General features: G+C 54.4%; 1 protein-coding gene across 1 annotated transcript; it reads left to right on the top strand.

Annotated features, from left to right (window-relative positions):
• The first annotated feature begins 377 nt into the window (after positions 1-377).
• CNNM1 (cyclin and CBS domain divalent metal cation transport mediator 1) lies at positions 378-20,337 on the top strand. Its single transcript, XM_075108174.1, has 13 exons — positions 378-2,344; positions 12,204-12,347; positions 12,922-13,062; positions 13,339-13,508; positions 13,686-13,785; positions 13,936-13,983; positions 16,531-16,593; positions 17,574-17,737; positions 17,943-18,120; positions 18,475-18,588; positions 18,676-18,792; positions 19,079-19,206; positions 19,573-20,337. The coding sequence occupies exons 1-12, from the start codon at positions 568-570 to the stop codon at positions 19,156-19,158; spliced, it is 3,096 nt and encodes a 1,031-aa protein (XP_074964275.1). The 5' UTR covers positions 378-567; the 3' UTR covers positions 19,159-19,206; positions 19,573-20,337.
• Positions 20,338-20,934: the final 597 nt, after the last annotated feature.

Genomic DNA, 20,934 nt, shown 5'->3' with positions numbered 1-20,934 from the left:
TCTTCCAGTTCCTCAGCCTTTGCTTCCAGGCTGTCCTGGACATTGGTCCAGGGAAAACCCAAGTGTTTCAACAGTCCCAAAGTGCCTTCTTCAGCAGATACTTATGAAGCTGATAAACCCCATTTGCGTATCACATTCTCCATCAGGTCTAGACACAAGAATAAATGTTAGTTACAGCATGGTGCATTTGTTTCCTAGCAAGACTGCAAACTGATGGCTATTCCCCCATTAAATAAAAAATTTAAAAAGCACTCCCAGGGGAAGAAGGGAGAGGAATTTGAACCGAAAAGCTAAGGAGCTGGGCCTCGGCAGATAACTGAGGGAGGCTGGCTGTAAACCCTCTAGAGACTGCTGGTAAAAAGGCCTTTCAGCAAATCTCGACTGCAGAGTGCAGGGGGAGACGCAGCCCCCGCCAGCAGCCGGCCCTCGCAGCGCCCCCGGGGTGAAAGCGGGAGCGGGGTAGGGCTCGCTGCTCGGGGCCCCCAGCCCTCTCCAGCTGCCGAGATGGGGGCGGCCCCGCACCCCCGGGGGTGCGCGTCCGGAGCAGACCCGCCAGCCTCGCACTAGATGTGGGGGGAGCGTGCGGTGCCGCCTGCGTGGGGATACTCCCGCGTGGGCCGTGCGGGGGTGGAACGTGAACCGCCCCCTCCGTTCCCCGCGTGGGGGGGGGGGGGGGTAGGTCGCGCTCCTCCGGGGCGCCGCCGGCCGGTTCCCCGTCGCACGTGGCGCGGCGGCTGCCCGCCCCCCCCCGGCCCACGTGTGGCGCCGCGCCGCGCCGGCTCCCCGCCGCAGTCCCGGTGCGGCGGGCAGGCGCTGCGGTGCCGGTGCAGCGGCATGGCGGCGGCGGGCCCGGGGCGCGGCGGCGGCGGCTGGGGCCGGAGCCGGGGGGCCGTGCTGCTGCTCTTCTTCTCGCTGTCGCCGCGGCCGCCGGCCGGGGCCGCCTGGCTGCTGGGGCTGCGGCCCGAGGACACGGCGCCGGGCCGGGTGTCCCTGGAGGGCGGTGCGGTGCAGGCGGCGGAGGGGAGCCGCTTCCTCCTGCGCCTCTACTTCCAGCCGCCGCCCGAGGGCAACGCGAGCCGCGGACCGGCGGGGGAGCGGGAACCGCGGCTGGTTTTCATCGAGGAGGCGGCTCCGGCGGCGGGGGGCAAGGCGGTGCGGGGCCCGGCGGAGCGGTGCCGGGAGCGCAGCGCCTGGGCCTCGGACGTAGAGGTGGTGGGGCCGCTGCGCTCGGGCGGTGCGGCGGGCTCGGCGCTGGCCGAGGTGCGGGTGCGGGAGCCGCGGAAGGGCGAGGCGGCGGCGGCACCGCCGGGCGGGCGGCTCTTCTCGCTGTGCGCCTGGGACGGGCGGGCCTGGGCGCACCACGGAGCGGCGGGCGGCTTCTTGCTGCGGGTGCGGCCCGCGGCCCCGGCGCTGGGCGCCTGGCTGCTGCCGCTGCCCGAGGCGGGCTGGCTGCGGGCGCTGGGCGCGCTGCTGCTGCTGGGGCTGTCGGCGCTGTTCAGCGGGCTGCGCCTCTCGCTGCTCTCGCTGGACCCGCTGGAGCTCCGCGTCCTGCGCAACAGCGGCTCGGCCGCCGAGCGGGAGCAGGCGCGGCGGGTGCAGGCGGTGCGGGGCGGCGGCGGTACCTACCTGCTCTGCACGCTGCTGCTGGGGCAGGCGGGGGCCAACGCGGCGCTGGCCGGCTGGCTCTGCGCCTCGCTGCCCGGCGGCGGGGCGGCGGCGGCCGGCGGGCCCCGGGGAGCGCCCTGGCTGCCGGTGCTGCTGTGCGCCGCCGCCGTCTTCCTGGGCGGCGAGGTGCTGCCCTACTCCGTCTGCTCCCGCCACGGGCTGGCCATCGCCTCCCGCACCCTCTGCCTTACCCGGCTGCTGATGCTGGCCGCCTTCCCCCTCTGCTACCCGCTCAGCCGGCTGCTGGACTGGGCGCTGCGGCAGGAGCTCAGCGTCTTCTCTACGAGGGAACGGCTGCTGGAGACGCTGCGCGCCGCCGGCCCCCACGGTGACCTGGTGCGAGAGGAGCTGGCCATGGTGCAGGGAGCCCTGGAGCTGCGCACCAAGGTGGTGGAGGATGTGCTGACGCCGCTGGCCGACTGCTTCATGCTCCGTGCTGATGCTGTTCTGGACTTCGCCACCGTCTCCGAGATCCTCCGCTCCGGCTACACGCGCATCCCTGTCTATGAGGGCGACCGACGCGACAACATTGTTGACCTGCTTTTTGTCAAGGACCTGGCCTTCGTTGACCCCGATGACTGCACCCCCCTGCAGACCGTCACCCGCTTCTACCGCCGCCCGCTCCACTGCGTCTTCAACGACACGCGACTCGACACGCTACTTGAGGAGTTCAAGAAGGGTGAGGCCGCCGGGCTGCCACCCCCAGGGATCCCCCTGTGCCCCCTCCACACCCCTAATGATTCCTAGGGCGGCAGCCCCCACGGCCCACCCTGCATGGCCTCCTGGCAGGACCCGGCAGGTACCGGGGAACGCTGGGGGGAGCTGGGCCCTGCATGCGCTGGTGTGGCGGTGACACTGGTGCCACCGGGTGGAACAGCCCCTGGGTGGATTGAGAGCCTGCAATGCTGGTCATGCCTGTGATGTTATGGAGGCTGTAAGAGTCTTCAGCCTCAGAGGTTGCTGGCTCAGCGGGTGAGCCTGTCCCACAGGGCTGATGTCTCTGCGGGAGCCTGCCAGCAGGGGCCCAGTGCCTGCCTTGCACCCCTGCCCAGGCAAGGCCTCGTTTGCTACTCTGTTCTGTGCGGAGGATTTTATGGCAGGAGATTGCGTCTTGTTTCTTAGCTCTCGCATTTTCAGCTTAGGAGTGAGAAGCAGGTCTAGAAAGTGTTTTTTGTACAAGTGGTTTAAAGGAAGAAGAAAAGCCTAAACCCTTAGAAAGAGCGTTACTTTTTTTGCAGCTGTGACAGCATTCATAATGCAGCAGCTGCTGGCAGCCCCAGAGATGCTGAGAGCTGTATTTCATTAACGATACCTTGAGAATACACGCAGCTTTTTTTCCCCCTACCGGGAATTATGTTTTGCTGCCTGGTACTCGGTACGTCATACTGTGGTGAGTGAGTCTTTAAGAAATAGCTGCAGCGATGACATCCTGCATTATGTAATGTGGGAGGTCAGCACTCCGCTCCTGGGCTGCCTGGAGCCACTCTGCCGTAAGCAGAGCTGATCATGTGAGAAAGGCCAACCTGACCCATCCCAGATACAGAGAAAGCCCTCCTGTGAGTCATCTCCATGGTCAGGAGATGGGGAGGATAGGATGTTTCTTGTGTGCCAGGAAAGGGATCATCAGATACATGCAGGCAGCATACTGTGGCCCCATCACCTCCCAGGATCAGAGGGAGAGGAGTTATGTGTGGCGTACAACACCTACCCTCTCTGCCCACCAGCACGACTGGAGACTCCCAATGGTGCAAATCAGCAAATTCCTGGTTTTTATACTGAGACTGTTAGCAAAAGCATTAAGATTGCTCTCCAGGTTCAACCCTGATGAGCTGCAGTAGTTGCCCCCCACCCCACGCCTCTTCTAACATAACCAGTTGTCTCTCACTAATTCTTTATGTGCTTTACAGTTCCTTCGTAACTGTGGCTTCCTGCATGATATCACATTACTGAAGTTCACCTGAGGTCTCTGCTACCTCTCTCTTGTCTAGAGAGTTTGGTATTACCAAGGATGTCAGATGACTTTGGCACAGTCCCCCTGCACTTTATCTGTTTTACTTTGATGTATTCAGCTACTTCCCCCTTCAGATTTGTTCTGCAGCCTGATATCCTATGGATCAATACATCTATAGAGATGGACTTGCGGTTGGCTAGCTCACTGTCCTTTGCTTGCCGTCCTCTCTGCCCTGCTTAAACAGAGATGTTCTCTGTGTGTCGCTCCCTGAGCTGACAGGTGCCTTAACAAGCCTTGCTACCTGCCTTGCTACACTTCCACATGCTAGTCCTCATCTTGAAGATTATCCATCCTTCTTCAGCTTTACTCCATTAGACTCTTAGCATTTTGCTTCAGGCTCTTCCTCCCTTGCATCTGTTTGCCATCATGGCCTTCTGGGGTGTTTTCATACAGTCCTTGCATAGACCTCTCCCTAAAACTTATTTCTGTTCCCACCTAATTTCTCCTTGCATTTTCTAAATTACATGGCTGAAAAGCCTAACTTTTGGTCTTAATATCTAACTCAGTGTGGTGTTTAGCAGTTCTAGCTCTCCCCTGAAATGTTCCTCAGGTGTTGCTGTTCTCTTCCAATTTGTATTTCCCCTATTTGTAGGCATTTGGTCACCCCCAGTCTTCGTAGATAGCAAACTATCTATACCCCCATCCCAGCCTTGAACCCCTCCTAAACTCTGTTCCCAGTTCCAAATACAGGTTCCTGTGCCAGCTCATGCACTGTGATAGACGTTTGCTCCCAGCTGCCTTACTTTATTTTCTAAAATAAAGATTTCCCATTTGTAATTAAGAATCTTCATCACTGTCTCCTTTTCTGTGTCCATTTGAATTATGGTGAAGTACCTTGTTTGATCTAATCAAGGTTGCTTTCCGTGGCTAGGTCTTCTGTGACACCTCCACTAATTAGAGAGTAGCCTGATTGCTTGTTGGTTCAGCAAGTGCTTAATGAAGGCATTCATCACTTCACACATCCAAGGTGCCTGCAGGACAGCAAATACTCCCACTGATAAGGCCCTGGCTTTTTCTAGGAAATTAAAGTCTCCAGTAAGGATGGTCATTGATAACCACCTCCAGGTCCTTAGGGCCTTGACAAACCTCTAGGGTGACCTTGCTAGCTTTCTTTTCCTTCTGCCATGAACAACTCAACCAGATTTTTTAATCCTTTATTTCTTTCAGTTATTACAGTGTTTATACAAGATACCCATCACATTTTATAGCTTGCTTTCCTGGATAGCAATGTACACTTCTGATCTGTTTCACTAGTGATTAATGTTCTGCCACATCCACTATACCCATAATATACATTATGCAATAAAAATGACAAGCAACGATTTCACCACCAGAGCTCCTTGCCATAGTACACAAACATTTGTTCATTTTTACTGAAAATGTCAGAGGATGATTAAATACAGCATTTTGGGACTCTTGCTCACACCTCCAGCAGCACTCTCCCATTTCTGTCTTTTCTCCTACTCACTGATATCACACTGTATTACCCTTGTTTACCTGAAGCATTTATTTTCTCTCCTTGTGCTATCCTAGCTATGAAGATTATCAGCTTTTTTTCCTCTCTGGCCTTGTATAGCAGGGTTTGAAGGGAAATTTTCCTTCACTGGTTTCTTGGTATGCTCACTCCTAACCTTGTTTGAGCTCAGTTCCATTAAGATACATTGATTTTTGCCTTAAATTTCATCCAGACATGAGTCACGAATCCCCTCTCCCCTAGCAGGACCCTGGGTAGATGGGATTACCCTTCCACGGACCCTGGGAAGGGCGCTTCTGTAGCATCAACTTGCCAAAAACATTTCAACTCTATGAAAATAGTAGCACACACTTCAGTAGCGTCTATGGAGCTAATGGCCCGGAGTGGTTACAGCACCCAAGAGCAGCTGTGAGCTCCTGCTTGACAAAACCCCGCCCCATCACAACAAAACGCGTCAAACCCTTCACATCTGCTCTTCGCAAACCCACTGCTGGCATTATTTGATGTCTCTTTTGGCACCAGTACCTGGAGAAAGGTGGTCAAATTGGGAGCACTAATGGAAACTAGGAGAAACCCAATGAAAGCTGCAAACAGCTGCATAGGGAGGGGCTGGCCTGTGAGAGGATAGCTTGGACTTCGTGCCACAGCCCGAAAGAGGAGGGCAGCTGCTAAAACTATTGAAGAACAGCATTACAGCTGTGTGAGACAGGTCCAGCTGAAGGAAGTAGTTCTGCTGGAAGATGGTTTTGACTTTATCTTCTCATCAAAACTCAGTGGAGTAAACTCAGAAATAATAAGGTCTGGACCCTAGAAGGCTTGCATAGTTGTGTAGCATTTACCTAGAAGTGCTAAGTGGAAGACACTACACAAAATGTGTCCCCTCTTCTCTAGAAATAAGAAGATACATACCAGTAGAGTAACTTTGTCACCTGCAGCCTGAAAGAATCTGAAACTGCCAAAGGAGTGAAAAAATTTGGAGGGAATTTCTTGGCAATTTGTATTGGCACATCTCAGAGTACCTCGCTTTATTCCAGGCTCCCAGGAGGAAACACCTAATACACCAAAGAAATAACTGCATCATATTTAGCAAGCTAAAGCAATGTAGAGGGGCAAATGAGGTCCCAGTAGGATAAGATTCACCTTGGGAATATGGAGCTAGGAGGCAAGGTTTATGCATTCATTCAGTGTGAAATTCTGTGGGTGATGCAGTCTGTTTCTTCTCCATGCCTATAAGATAGCTGAAGCAATGCACGTTGCAGCTTCTGTCCTGTGATATAACTCCTCATGGGAAGCTCTTCTGCAAGGTCTGCCTTCTTGCTCTGTAGTGCCTTTCAGAAGTCATTGTCTTATCCTATTCCTCAAGTAATTTATGGATTTTGTTGACTAATTTCCCGGAGAAGTCTATATACAGCAGCGGTACTTTTCAACAAGTAATTTTCCTCTGTTAGAAGAACAGTAGAAATTTGCTTGTCTGTTAGTTTTCCTGCAGCAAGGCAGAGACTGAGGTGCAACTCAAATTAGCCTTCTGTGGTTTGGCATCTTTTAAGAGTTACTAAAAGTAAATTCTCCAAAACCAAACTTCCTGGCTTAGCAAGGAAAACAGCCTGTCCTGAGGAGGACAGCTCTGCCCTAGGGTCTGTCTTTGCTTTTCGAAATACTCTACAGCCTCTATTAGACTTCTACAAATTGAATGTAGCTGGAAGAGGTGCTTACACTTGCCAGGAACTGGGGTCAGTACTGTTCCAGCTGTTTTTCTTACTGTCCTGAGCCTGCAGCCATAGCAAGAACAGGGCTTGAAATTTAAGTCAGCCTTCAAGAGATTTTGCAAGTGTGATAGCCACTATCTTGGGCACCTTGATGGGCTGAAGCAACGACCTCCTTAGCCAGTTGCATGGGTTAAAGAGCCTGTCGTTACCCAGGAGCTCTCCATACTTGTGCCCTGAAGGGCAGTTGGCAGGCTGAGAGTGGGTGAGGTGCTGATACACAAACGATGGTTTCAGTGACTCATGCTGCAACTCTGCCTGAAAAATACTTTGCTTTGCCCTCCAAAACTGTGCAAAATCTTACTGTGTGAACCTTGGGCTGCTTTAAATCCCCTCAGCAAGCCCGGGAGCAGGCCTGCTTCAGGGAGGTGCTCAGCAAAGCGAGAGGGTACCTGGCTGGCCACCTCCCTTGTGGGAGCTGTCAAAGGCACCTTCAGACTGAGCTGTGGGAAGGAATAGAGTGGCCTATGCTACAGACACCAATTAGAAGTTTTGCATTGGCTTTTTAGAAGTTTTTAGCTTCAGAAAGCCTCGGCATCCTCGTGGGTTTCCTTAGGCTCCAGGTATCATGCAAGGGGGCCTACCGTTTGTGGGCAAGCAGGGTCATACCCAGGATGTCAGAACCCTGTTGTACAGCAGATAGGACTGTCTTCCCCCTTACCCTCCTGTTTGTTCAGTGGTAATACATCAGCTATTCCAAATAATCAATTTTTTCCCCAGTTTTCCTTAGGATTAGGGAAAGCACCAAAGCAGAGCATGAGAAAGGCTTTTGTATTCTGCTAGAGACACGTGTAAGCAGGTGAAGTTCTCATCTGTGAGGAAGGTCTGGATTAGATTAGGATTTACAGTTTTGCCTTCGCATAGCTCTGATTCCCCATAGAACTGGGTGCCCCGCAGCCCTCCTGGTTATTTCCCCCATTTAGGTGTAGATATGCATTGTCTCTAGGTGCAACTCCTCAGGCATGTGGTTGCACCCTCAGTGCAGAGCTGTGATAACACAAGAGCACACTCACACACGTTTCCATTTCAAGAAGTTCAAATCGGTCCCCACTTACTTCAGATCAGGTCTGCAAGGGGGCACAGAGATGCCGGCAGTCCCTGGCCCAGAGAAGAGCTCTGATGAAAAGCACACAGAAAACAGATTTCAGCTACATCACGGTTGTTTCACAAATCAACCTTATTTACCAATTACTCTTTTTTTTTTTTTTTCCTTCCATTTTGTAGCTGTAAGTGGTTCATGGCTTGTGCCTGTACCTTTGGTCTCCTAGTAACAGCTTGAGATCTTACCATAAAATCCATTAAAATAAATTTCATGCTCAGAATGCTCATCCCATGGAAAGAGAGACAAGGCTAAAGCATCTTTAACGTTCCTCTGGCAGAGCACCTACATAAAAAAACTGATAAGGAAGTAGTCTGGGCTATATTTGCAGCCAACAGCACTTTCTTTCCCACAAGTAAAGACATTTCTGTGTGTTCAGACTCTGTTCTCCCACTGGGGAGGACTCTGAGGTGGCTCTATGAGCCCAAGGTCATTTAGTTACCTATGAGAAACAAGGCTTCTAAAAATGGGCATAAAAGCTTTAGATATCTGTTCAGATGCTTGCTCCATCCGGAAGCTTTCGGTTGTTTATATTAGCTCTGTAATTTAGCATTTTGAGGCATTAACTTTCCACTGAAGCTGTTGTTAGAAAAAAGCAGATTTCATGTAGCTCATAAAGAATTTAGTACAGTTGTATCCCATGCTGAGCAGACACTTAATCACCTATAGACTTCCTGTGCAAGAGCAGTCCTGCGGAGGCCAGTGAAGCTATTCACACAAGTAAAGTTAATTGCCCATTTGTTCTAGCATTTGCCAGACCAAAGCTTTGATTCTCAAGTGTTTCACTGTGCTTTCCTGCATCAGTGATAGCCCTGTAAAATTACATGTGACAGCTTGCTAGTGGGGAAGCAGCTTGCCCTTATAATTAATTTCATTTGAGCTATCAAGCATCAGTTACAATAGCACATTTTTTGGAATTGGTTTTGCAGATCTTAAAGCTGGTTTAGATCAAGTTTGGGATTGTGTTTAAATGATTTATCTCCCTCTGTTGTACCCCAACTGAGGCAGACCTGCAGGATAACAGGCTACAGAAGAGAATGGAATCCCTCTGACATCCCCAGGTCTGTCCCTGTGCCACCCTCCCTTGGATGTTGCTACCACCTCATGAAATTGCCCCACTTCTACCCTCATACATGCTCCAAAAGCCACTGCTTTTTCTCTGTGCAAGCATAGCAGCTCCCAGGGCCGGGCAGTGGGCTACAGCTGAGCTTGGCAGCATCCCCAGCTCACAAGGGAGCAAGCCACAGCCAGGGCACCTGCAAGCCACCAGCACCCCTGCTGCCAAATTTATATGGTCGGTTAAAAACATGATGGGAGGAGGCACAGGGCCCAGCCAGGTTGGGGGACAGCACTTTGTAAACAATCTTATGTCCCTCGGGTGGGAGATCAGGGCAAGTCAGCCCTTTCCCAGCAGGGGCTAGCTGGGAGCAGCAGTCATTTACAGGAGCTCTACGAGGGGTGGGAGCGGGTTTTGGGGTGTTTTTGTGAAACAGGTACCAGCCGGCTGGGCAAGGGCTAAGATCAGCTCACTCAGTGTGGGCCGGGAGCATTGCAACAATTTTCCGTCGCTGGGTACTTGCTCCATCTGTAATGTGGGTGTTAGCCTGGAAATCTAAAGCTGGGGGTTTATAGCATGGCTACAAGTGTTTATTTTCTGTGAAAATAAAGAACTCTTGAGCAGTCTAACAGCCCTCCTGGCTCTGCCTCCAGTGCAGTGAAATTGTGAGCCTCCTCCCAGGCTAACGGTACTGGGTTATATCTAAATAATCTCATTTGCCGCTCTGTGAACATGGAGCTGGAATCACATTTCTTTGAGGCTGCTCTAAGGTAAATTACAGCCTTGATGTAGGTGTTTGGCCAAAAAAAGAGTTGCCTCCATTACTCTGACTGCCTTTAAGTAGCACCTAAGCTTTTCGTAAGGGCTTGGTGGTTTAGGGTTGCATGTAAATGCCATTAACAACAAGTTTTCAGCCAAAAGAAATAACTTCTCCCCTCTCCTCGCTCACCTGAGGACTTGTTGGAGACCAGATGGCCCCAGTGTTTGGGAACGAGGTTTGGCAAAGGAGACATTTTCAAAAATTGGACTTTGCTAAGATGAAACGTAGCTGTTGCTGCTGTCTTGTGGCCAACTCTGCTGATTTTTTCTTTTTAAGTCTCAAGTTGTGTTGCTTTATTACCCACCGAATGGACAAGATGCACAAACCTGTGTATGAAAGGAGTGAAATAGCCTAGTCCAAAGAACATGCTGAATTTTCAGTGCCCTGAGGCTATGGATTTGGGTTTTTAAAGTGCATCTTGGTGCTACTTGCTGCGATGTTATGTTCTCGTTTCTAATTCTGTAGGCGTGGGAGGCAGTGAGCTGCTCTCTGAAATCTTGCAATAAAAGCCTGGTATGAGGAGTAGGGAATTTATACTGTGGAAAATGCCCAAGCTCTGCTGTGAGAAATGCATAGTGCTGATCTTTGGCTGAGAAATATAATTTGCTCATCTCAGATCCATGTCAAGGTTATTTGATGGTCGCATGGTCCCCAGCAAGACATGTTTGGTGGGACTGCTGGGCTGCCCTGGATGCGCTTGTCCCTGTCCCTCTGTAGGGATGAGCCAGGAGGAGGGGAGGAGGGAGCTGTGCAGCAGGCAGGAGCCCACCCGTATTGCATTTGTATGCATAAATACTGTTCACATCCCCTCACCCAGAGCGGCAGGCAAATTTGTTGGGGAGGCTTTATGGGAGAAGCAGATGCAGAGGCAGCGGCACAGCAGAAGGGACCTGCCCCTCTTTTGGGTGACCATTGCTATTCAAGGACCTCAGCTCTGAACCTCTGGGGAAAATAAGGTGTTTGCTGCTTTCTTGGAGGTCCCTGCAGTGCTCACAGTACACGCTGGGTTTGTGCAGGCATTGTAAAGGGAGACCAAGGAAACAGAGCAAACAGAGGGAGGGAAAGTCATTCGCTGTGGTGCCAATGAAGGACATTTTTAATGTTTTAAGCAGAACTAGAGGTTCAGAACCTGGGTGTGCTGCTGAGCAGCATAGGAGCACCAGGGCCAGTAAGAAAACCAGTGCTGTTCATTGGCAGGTCCAAGAATACATCAGAGCTAGAAACCCAGAAGTTGTTTGTGACTTGGAAGTTGGATTCTGGTCAAGCTGCTGAGCAGGAGCGTAAATAAGAGCAGACAATAAAGGAAGGGAGAAGTTGAACAAGTCAAAACAGTTTACAGTGAGCTGGTCATGCAAAAGCAAATAGCGTTGTTTCGAGTATGCCAAAAGGAAGAAGCCTGAGAATGTGTCAGCAGAACTGCCAGCTTCCTGGGGCAAGTGAGGAAGCTGAGACTGTGATTGAGAAACACTGTGATTTCTGAGCTGGAGTCACTGCCATTGTGGCTGAAAGAAGGTCCTGGTCCCAGTCTGCTTGTTTAAGGTAACAGAGAGGAGGTGCTGTCAGGGGCAGGGTTTGGAGATGTTCAGGTGCAGGCTGACAGCTTGAAAAGTGTTTAGCTTCTGCATCCAGATGGTTCACCCAAGAATTCCGCTGGAGCTGGGCTGAAAGCTGCAAACAAACATACGCATTTCTGCATTAAAACCAGCTGCTGTTTCGAGGAGCTGGAGGCTTTGCCTGTGTTTTAAGAAAAGCTTTAGGATCGGTCCAGACAGTGATGGATAGGAAGATGTGGAGGAGCTGTTCCTGGCAATTTGATAGGAAAGATAATTAACAACAGAATGAGAGGATGAGGGGAGCCAGTAGAGCCCAAGGACACACACACATTTCTGTGTTGCAGGACACTGTCTCATTCCTCCGTTAGAGTTGTCTTGTGCCAATGAAGCTGAGGGTAAGCAAGAAGCAGCTGGTATAACGTACACTTCAGTCCTGCACAGGAGGCTGTCAAAGAGCTAAATGGAGTGACTCACAGCAGATGGTAAAGAAAGCAAGCTTCCCCGGAAAAGAGCCAGGCAGAGTCCTGTGACACCTAGAAAGCAGCCTGGAGACTAGCAGCCCTGTTAGGCTGGGCTGTGTGTCCAGCCCTTCTCCTTGGGTTAGCGTGGTTAGGATGGGTTTGTGCGACAGTGGCTGGTTCTGAGGTTTGGCTTTGCTTTGTGCCTCCCACTGAGCCCTGTCTGCCTGCCAACCCTGCCGTGCTGGGGACCCCTCTCACCAGGGGCGAGGGTCTCACTGCTGCTCTGCTCTTCCCCCACAGGAAAGTCCCACCTGGCCATCGTGCAGCGGGTGAACAATGAAGGGGAAGGAGACCCGTTCTACGAGGTGATGGGTATTGTCACCCTGGAGGATGTCATTGAGGAGATCATCAAGTCCGAGATCCTGGATGAGACGGATCTGTACAGTTAGTGTCCCAGAGCAGCTACTGCAGTTGCAGGACCCAGGGTGGGAGCCCGCACAGACAAACAGACATGTGGGTAGGAAACAGGCCAGAGCAAATTGTGGTTCTTCCCCAGAGCAATTAACAGTCATGGTGGGAAAGACAAGAATGATAGATGCTGCTCAGATGTCAGGGAGTCTTGAAAGCTCAAGGCAGAGAAGGACCAGCATCAGCAGCTGGTGGCTGAGCAGAGCCTGACCCAGGGACACATGTGTTGGGCATGAAGTGCCCATGGGTGGTTCCCAAGCTCCTTTCCGACTCTGGGTGATGCATACAGCCAGGGCAATCCAGGACTTGTTCCTGAGAAAGAAGAGCGTTTCACCACCCTCCTCCCTCCCCAGGGAGCTGCTCCCAAGGCTGTGATGCGTGGCAGGTTTTGTGTGCCCAGCTACTCTAGCTGCTGCTCCACAGCAGCCCCCCCATAGCATGCAGCAAGACGTGCTGCTCTCCATATGTGTGCATGTGGTATGGGGCCCTGCAGCTGCAGTGGCTTTGTGGCTGCTGCAGAAGGGCGACCACTCTGCTCTCTGCCCCGCAGCAGACAGTCGGAAGAAGGAGCGGGTGCCCCACCGGGGACGCAAGCCCCAGGACTTCTCCATCTTCAGGCTCTCGGACAGCGAGATGAAGGTGAAGATCTCCCCGCAGCTCCTCCTGGCTACGCATCGGTTCATGGCAACAGGTACCCTTGCCTTTATGCAAGCCCTGCGTCTCCCTGCAGTAGTGTCAGCCCCACAGGGTGTCCCTGAGCTGTTCCTGGGTTGGGCTCCCCTGCAGCAAGCAGTTTCCACCTGACTGGACCCCCAGCCAGGGCATCCTGCTGCTTCCCCATCATGGGTCTGCACGTGGCTCCCCTCTGTGCAGCAGGGTGCTGAGGCTAAGGCTATGCAGCTCAGAGGATGCGGGGTTCCCGGCAGTCCCAGCCCCACTGAGCAAGTGCGCGTTGCCTCCCCTCTAGAAGTGGAGCCTTTCAAGTCCCCCTACCTCTCCGAGAAGATCCTGCTGCGGCTCCTGAAACACCCCAACATCATCCAAGAGCTCAAGTATGACCGAAAGAACAAGAAGGCAGCAGAGCATTATCTCTACCAGCGCAACCGCCCTGTCGACTACTTCGTGCTGATCCTGCAGGTGCCAGGGGCAGAGGCGAGCAGAGGGTGGCACGGGGTGGCCCATCTCTCCTTGCTGCCTTGGGCTGGGCTGCTCCTGCCAGGGGAGATGCCTGTCTTTTTGTATGGGGTGGTGGGGGTCCCTGCAGCACTGGGTGGGTTGGTGGCCAGGAGCACCTGGTTTTCCTTCTACTTCCAGGGGAAAGTGGAGGTAGAGGTTGGCAAGGAAGGACTGCGGTTTGAGAACGGGGCGTTCACCTACTATGGCGTCCCTGCCATCATGGCTGTTGTCTCCTCTGGTAAGGGCTCTGTGGGCTTCCTCTAGCCCTCCACAGGGGCTAAACCAGCTGGTGGCCAGGAGAATGGGCTGGCTGTGCGGTGGGGCGGCTCCGCTGCAGGGCACGGGGCAGAATCCTCTGTGATTCATACACCTCTAACTGTCATTTCAGATAATGATGTGCGGAAAGTGGGCAGCCTGGCTGGATCCTCCTTCCTATGTAAGTATTTTCGGACAGGCTGGGCCTCTAAAACCCCTCCTCTGCAGCACCGGCTGGCTGGAGGAGGGATGGATTTGCACCCCACAAAGAGTAGCTTGGGTTCTGCCCCGAGGTCACCCCCTTTTAAACAGCTCAGTGGAGAAACAACATGCTGAGGGGCTGATGCAGCAAAGTCTCAGCAGAAGGACTTTGAGGTCTCGTTGAGGTGCCTCTGAGGTTTCAGCCATGTGCTGGATTCCTGCAGGTGGATCCCAGCACGGCTGGTGCTGCAAGGGGCTCTACCCATGGGTGGCAGCATGCCCACACAGATGGGAGCAGTAAACCCTGTGACTTCTGGCATGGTGCATCTAGGTCTGAGTGTAACATCTCTGGACCCGTTTGCATTCCTGAGGCTTGGAGCATGAGCTTAACATGGGTCCTAAGCCGGGGGAATGGGGACAGTTCGGGAATTGCAGAGATGGGTCAATTTACCTGTGAGCCATTCGTACTTGGGGGGTGGGGGGGAAATCAGCTGAGTTAAAAGTAGGTGCCCCAGCCCCAGTAAATTCCCTGCCTGCAGAGCTGGTGGGTTAATGAGCAGATCCCCTGCTTGCAGGAGTTGAGGGAGCTCTGACTAGGGGAGACTGTGAGGCCCCCCACTTCTTTGCTGATCACCCCTGCAAATGTTTAGTCCCTGGTGGCTTGGGAGCAGGCAGAGGTGCTGCCCACCCCCAGTCCAGCACATCCCTCATCCCAAACCCCAGATGTTGCAGTCAGGTTGGCAGTGCTAATGGTAAGCCGAGGATGTGCTGGGTGCCTAATCAAAACAAGAACCCACTCAGTTCAACCTTTAGGGACGTGTAGGGAGGGATGTCGCTGAGAGAATGGGGAGTCCCTTGGGGCAGATGACTCTCACTCCCATGGGTCCCAATCTGCATGCAGCTCTAGGGTTCACGTATTTTTGCTGCTTGCTTTGCTTCCATTCGAAAGGCTGGCTCGTGGACTGCTGGATTAACCCCTCAGTGCGCATTCCTGCTCCCCTGTGCGTCCGCAATGCACTCGGTTTGGACAGAGGAAATCAATGAAGTGGATGATTTCCCCTCAGGATGTTGCTGCATGGCCTGATGCCCCCAGGTCCTCGGTGACTGTCCCCAGGGCCCCATCAGGGCTCAGGTAGTAAATGCTGCCCATGGGCAATGGGGCAGGCAAGGTGTGGGCCATGGCAGGAGCCTGCTAAGGGCTCCTTTGCTCCCTGTGCTCGCACGTGACGCTGTGTCATGAGATGTTTTCTGCTATCCAGCCACCCCTGCCTGCTGCAGGACGTGCAGCGTCACACCCCTGGCCAGCAAGGAGGCAGGGTGGAGGCAGAGGTCACAGGGTGTTCCCCTTGTCCTTCCTCCTTGAAGCAAAGCCCAGCAGAAATGAGTGTGACTAGCATGTCACAGCAGAGAATTCAGACGTTAACCCTTGAGCATTTAACAATTTGTTAGTAATTAACCATTGTTATGCAACTTTTTTATCACCAGGCAATCTTTGGCATTGGCAGCTGGGGCAGGGGTGCGGCAGCAGAGACCCAGCATGGCCAGCCCCACTGCAGGAGGGTCAGGCAGTGAGAGCAGGGAGCGAGTGCTAGTGGTTATCAACCCGTCCTTTGCTCCCGTCTGGACAAGGTTGTTCTGGGCAGCGCTTCATGCTGGTGCCTTTGCTTGGACTTTTATTTGCAGGTTTTGATCCAAGGGAGGACGAGGAACAGAATGTTACTGGGGGAAGAGCAGGGAGATCAGAAGGAGAGGGCTGCAGGGCAAATTTCGTGGGCTTTTTACCTTTGGAGCAATTTAAAAACATTAATCACGTAGGCAGTAGACAGTTCCTAGGGTGTTGCAGCCATGGTGCAGGCACAGTGGCTGGAGGGAGGGCAGCGTGCCACGGGCAGGAGGGCTGGAAGCTGGGGAAGAGTGGCTATGGCTGGAGGATAGGGCTGGAAGCCAGTGGGCGTGCATCTCTTGCTGCTTTCAAGGTGGGCACTGCCAGCAGTAAGAGCAAAGATGAGGGGCTGGGAGGTGTTGAGTGCATTGCTCGCACTGTGTGTTAGTCTCTCCATGCTCCCCCATGGAGGCCTGCACCCCTGCGGCATGGCCCAGAAACGATGCTGTGGTGGGCAGCAGGGCAGCTCCCCACAGGCAGCGAGGCACAGGGTGGGGAAACGTCTGCCCTTGAAATTGTCGCTGCTGCTCTAACCTATGGCAATAAAACACGGAAAGCGAATGGCATGTGATTCGCCCTCTCTGTGGCGATGAGTCAGGCAGCCCTGGATGCAGGGTCCTGGCTTCTTGCTGTTCCCACAGGAAGCAGCTGTCCCCAGGGCTGGCGAGAGCCTCCCCGGACTAAAAGCAGGAGGGTGTAAAAGGGTTGGGAAGGGAAGGCTAGCAGCAGTGGTGGGAGCCCAGCCCAGCACTGCTGGCACATGAGTCTTTTTTCTCATTCTTCCTCTTGGTCTTTCCCCCCACCTCACCTCCATCCCTCACTTTCACCTGTCCCCTCCTTCCTTCCACCTCCCTCTCTCTGCAGTGCCTGTCTCAGGGTCCCGTACCTTCGCCTTCAGCAGAGGGGACTCCCTGGCTGGCTCTCCAGGTAATGGGGCATGGCTTTGGGCAGGGAATTCCACATGTGCCAGGCTCTTTCCCACTCCCTGTGCACAGTGCACCAAGCCCCCCCTCACCCTGCATGTCAGGCAGCCCCTCGCTGGTTGGAGCATGGGTTGGCTGGTTGGAGATGGGGGACAGCAGCCCTGTCCCTGCCACAGCCTCCCCAGTAAGATGCAAATCCCAGGAGGAATGGGATGGGGACAAGGGCTTGGGCTTTCTTTGGTGTGTGGATTCTGTAATTTCCTGCACTCAAGTGCTTGGGTTTTCTTGCTACTTGCTGCTTCTGATGATAGTTACCCACAGCCCTGCATGCATGTTGCCCTGCTGCTCTTGCTTTCTGGTAATCTGGGTAACAGAAGGGCATTTCAGTAGCAGAGAAAACTCAACAAGTTGTTGATTTCACCTGTGCAAGGAACAAAGTGCCTTTGTTCCCTAATAAATCACTGACCAGACAAAATCCATCACGTTGCATGTCAGAGGCCATCAGTCAACATAAATGATGGGCCAGCTTGCTGAGGCAGCCTCTGCTCCTGTTATGTCGGAGTTGGAGTGGATAGGAGCCTGCCCTTGAGGCAGGTTAAGTAAACCCCCACGGGCTGCCAGCTGCAACCAGGAGAATTTGTGCCAAATGCTGTGCAGAAGGCCTGCGTTAGCAGGAGAGCTGTCAGTCAGTTTGCATGACAGGTGGCAGGCAGCAGCCCTAACCTCTTTTGCCAGTGCCAGGGTTAGATGCCTGCCTGCCCAGTCCTTTTGGTTTGCATGGAGCTAGCATGGTGCAGAGCCTCCACCGCCAGTGTGCACCAAGGAGGACCCCACCACAGGTCCGCGTAGGGCCCCTGTCAGCCCCGGTGTGCGTGGGGCACAGCCGCTGGAGGTGACTGGTCCACCCTGGCCCTGCACCGGCACCAGGGACACAAGCGGCACCACAAGTGAGAGCGTTTGCCTCTCTGCCATCCCCTCCTGCAGTGAACAGGTCACCGTCACGGTGCAGCGGGCTCAACCGCTCTGAGTCCCCCAACCGGGAGCACAACGACTACGGGGGCAGCACCACGCAGCTCCACAGCAGCAGCAACAACATCTACACACCCGACTACTCCGTGCACATCCTCTGCGATGTGCAGTTTGTCAAGGTACTGGCTGGGCTGGTGGTAACTGTCCCATCCCAGCCACCCCTGCCCTGGCACCCTCTTGCCCCACCGTGCCCCAGTGAGTGCCCACCGGGCACTGGGGGGTCTGGCATTCCTGTTGCCCAGGGGTTTGGTGCCACCAAATCCCCAGGAGGTCCCAGTGGGGCTCAGTGCCCACTGAGCTGGGCACGTGTGTCTGTGTGGCCAGGTCACCCGGCAGCAGTACCACAACGCGCTGGTGGCCAGCCGCATGGACAGTTCACCCCAGTCCCCCGACATGGAGGCCTTTGACAGGGATTCAACCAAGGCCTCAACCACGCGGGGAACCCCACAGACACCCAAGGAAGACCCCACCACCCTACTGAATGAGAAGAACAGCGTCATGTGTGAGTTGCCGAGCAGCACGCGTTCATTCCACAGGCCAATTCTGTGTGTCCCCTGGGGGGGTGTGTCATGCTGGGACCCACTGGCATGATGGGGACACCACCACTGAGATGCAGTTGCATGTGGCCCAGGGCACATGGGCATTTGCACACACACCCCCGTGGATGCTGTTCTGCACCTGCATGTGCACACAGGTGTGGGTGTGCAGGTATGTGAATTCCTGTTCCCCATGTGCTTGTGCTCCTTGGTGGTCCCTGGCGCTGGAACTTGCTGCTGTGGCAGGCGTCCCCCAGTGTCCTGCCCCAGGGCACGGTGCCTGCCCGCCCTGCCGCCATGCCTGCCCTGTGTCCCCACAGGCAGCCGCTCTGAGGGGCTGCACAGTCCCAGCGAGTCGGTGTTCCTGCGCATGGAGGGCATCCCCTTCATCCAGGAGGAGCTGGCTGACAACGAGGAGAACAGCAAGCGGCAGAGTGAGTCTGGCTGGGGGGACACATGACCCTGGGGGCAGCAAGGGCTGTGGTACCTCGAGGCACTGCAGCCAGGCTGGGCTTTTGCAGACAGTGAGTGCTGTGGCACCGTCCTGGAGGCAGAGTCCCCAGACAGAGAGGCTGGGACCAGCTCATCACCAAGCAGCTCTGAGGAGACGCTGGGCAGAAGGCTGCTGAGATCCCTCAGTGAGTGACTGACCCGGGAGGGAGTACCCAGGGGAGAATTCTCCCCCAGCACCCCACTGCCCAAATCAGTTACTCCCCAGCCCTGTCCTGGGGACACCCTGCATGGGCCCAGCCTGGAGCAGGGGGGCAGCCCAGTTCCCCAGCAGTACCCCAGCAGCAGGCAAAACTGCACCTAGGGCTAGCTCAGGCAGAGCCAGCTGCCTGGTCCTGGCCCGACCCCATGTACCCCCTGCTCTGAGCACCCTTGGCCCCCAGCACCCAGCCCTAGGCACCCTTGCTGCTGCAGGTGGGCGCAAGCAGCGGCCATCGCCGGAGGGTGAGAAGACGCCAGAGGAGAGCTCCAATCTCGCTCCGTTAATCACCTGAGCAGCAGTGCGGCCAGAGCACAGTGCTGGAGGCCCATGCAGACTGGAGGTAGGAACCTGCCTCTTGGTGCAATACTCCGTCCCCAGCAAATGGGAGGTTGCTCAATTTTAGTAGTGTAAACTCAAGTTTCAAGCAGCAAAGCCAGCCAATGTGGTTTGGAGTCCATGCAGGTACATGTGTTGCTGGGGGCTGGAGCAGGGTCAAGGGCTGCAGTGGCAGACTCCAACCATCCTTGGGGCAGGAATGGATGTCGGTGACAGACTGAGACCCTGACTTGTATTTTCACAGCTAGACATGTATGTCTGCACCAATATCCCCAAGCCTGGCTAGGAAAGGTGCTGCAGGTTTGAGCAGCAGCAGGTCAGGGAGGGCAAGCTCTGGCCACCTGCACCAGGCTGCACTTGTGTCTTCCAGGTCTGCAGCATGGGGGTCTCCTGCCACGAGGCTCATGTTCAACAGCAGCAGGTCTGCACTCGCTCACTGCCTGCCCGCCTGCCCGCCCGCTCATGCCGCCCTTCCCTGCAGGACTTGTGCAGAGCCCCATCCCCAGGCAAGAAAGGACATGCCCCCAGCAGGGCTGAACCACCCAGGCAGCCTGGACCAGCTAGCTGGAGTCTGAGGGCCCTTGCCCAGCTGCTCCCTGGTAGCATCTGGTCTCAGGAAGAGGTGGAGAAAGGGAAGGTGGAGAAGTGTCTGGCACGGCCTCCCTGTAGGCAGAGCAGGGAGGGGCGGCCCTACCCAGAACTGCCCTTAGCATCATTTACCATCCCCATCCCAACAAGGCCCGGAGCCCCTCAGCGCTGGGTGCTGCACAGACATGGTCTCCACCATAAGGAGAACATGTTATTTGGGGGTTACCACACGCAGCTCAGGGCCCCAGCACATGTTTGTGCCATGCCTAGTGACATGAACACAGCGCATTGCGCACACTGACCATCAACGCAGCCTGGCACTCCGGAAGCCCTGCTAGGATCAGGGCAGGGAGCCCAGCTCACCGCTGAGCGCAGCCACCCTCGCTGGGGAGAGACGCTCCACGCTGCATCGAACCACCCTCTCTGCGCATGGCTGCCTGTGCGAGGGAGGCTCGCGCCGAGCCTTCGGGTTGGTACAGACCAGTCAGTAGTTTTTGTAGAGGCTGAACGCAACAGGGATATTAACATTAAAAATAATTTCTCCCTGAGCGATGCCCTGTCTGTGTCAATGGGTGTAGGGAAAGATGTGCTAGCCTCTCCCACCATGCTAGGCTGCCTCTCATACCCACAGCCAGAGGTGGCTCGAGTAACAGGACTCAGCATCGCTGAAGGGAACAGGTAGAGGACCAGGTCAGCAAGTGCTTCCCAATTTCTCTCTGTGAACCTGGGCTCTTTGTCACTCTTGCTGCCAGGAAAGCACTCAGCAGTGCTGAGAGTGACACCACAGCAGTGCTGACAAGGGCTGGAGAAGAACAGGAGTTAATATCGTGCTGTTGCAAACACAATAGTGGGATACACATGCTGGAGTACAGCCTGACAGATAACAGAAATCTCATAGTCCACCAATGCTGATAAAACTTCAGCTGGAATAACTGCATCCCTGTCTGGGCACTGCCCTTCTAAGGAAACACAGCAATTGAAAAGAGGCCAGAGGAAAGCAAGGGCTGGAAAACAGCCTACCTAAAAGGCTGAAGGAAACAGGGTCGCTTAATCTTAACTGGTGAAGGATGTGAAGGGGAGAGAGGAAGTTTTCAAATACATAAAAAGCTGTTGCAAAGAGGAAAGGAATAATCTGTTCTCCGTT

This window comes from Phalacrocorax aristotelis, chromosome 12 (genome assembly GCF_949628215.1).
Source record: "Phalacrocorax aristotelis chromosome 12, bGulAri2.1, whole genome shotgun sequence".
In the NCBI taxonomy this organism is placed as follows: Eukaryota; Metazoa; Chordata; class Aves; order Suliformes; family Phalacrocoracidae; genus Phalacrocorax; species Phalacrocorax aristotelis.
The sequence above is the reverse complement of the archived record's forward strand: the minus strand, read 5'-3'. Positions and strand labels throughout refer to the sequence as shown.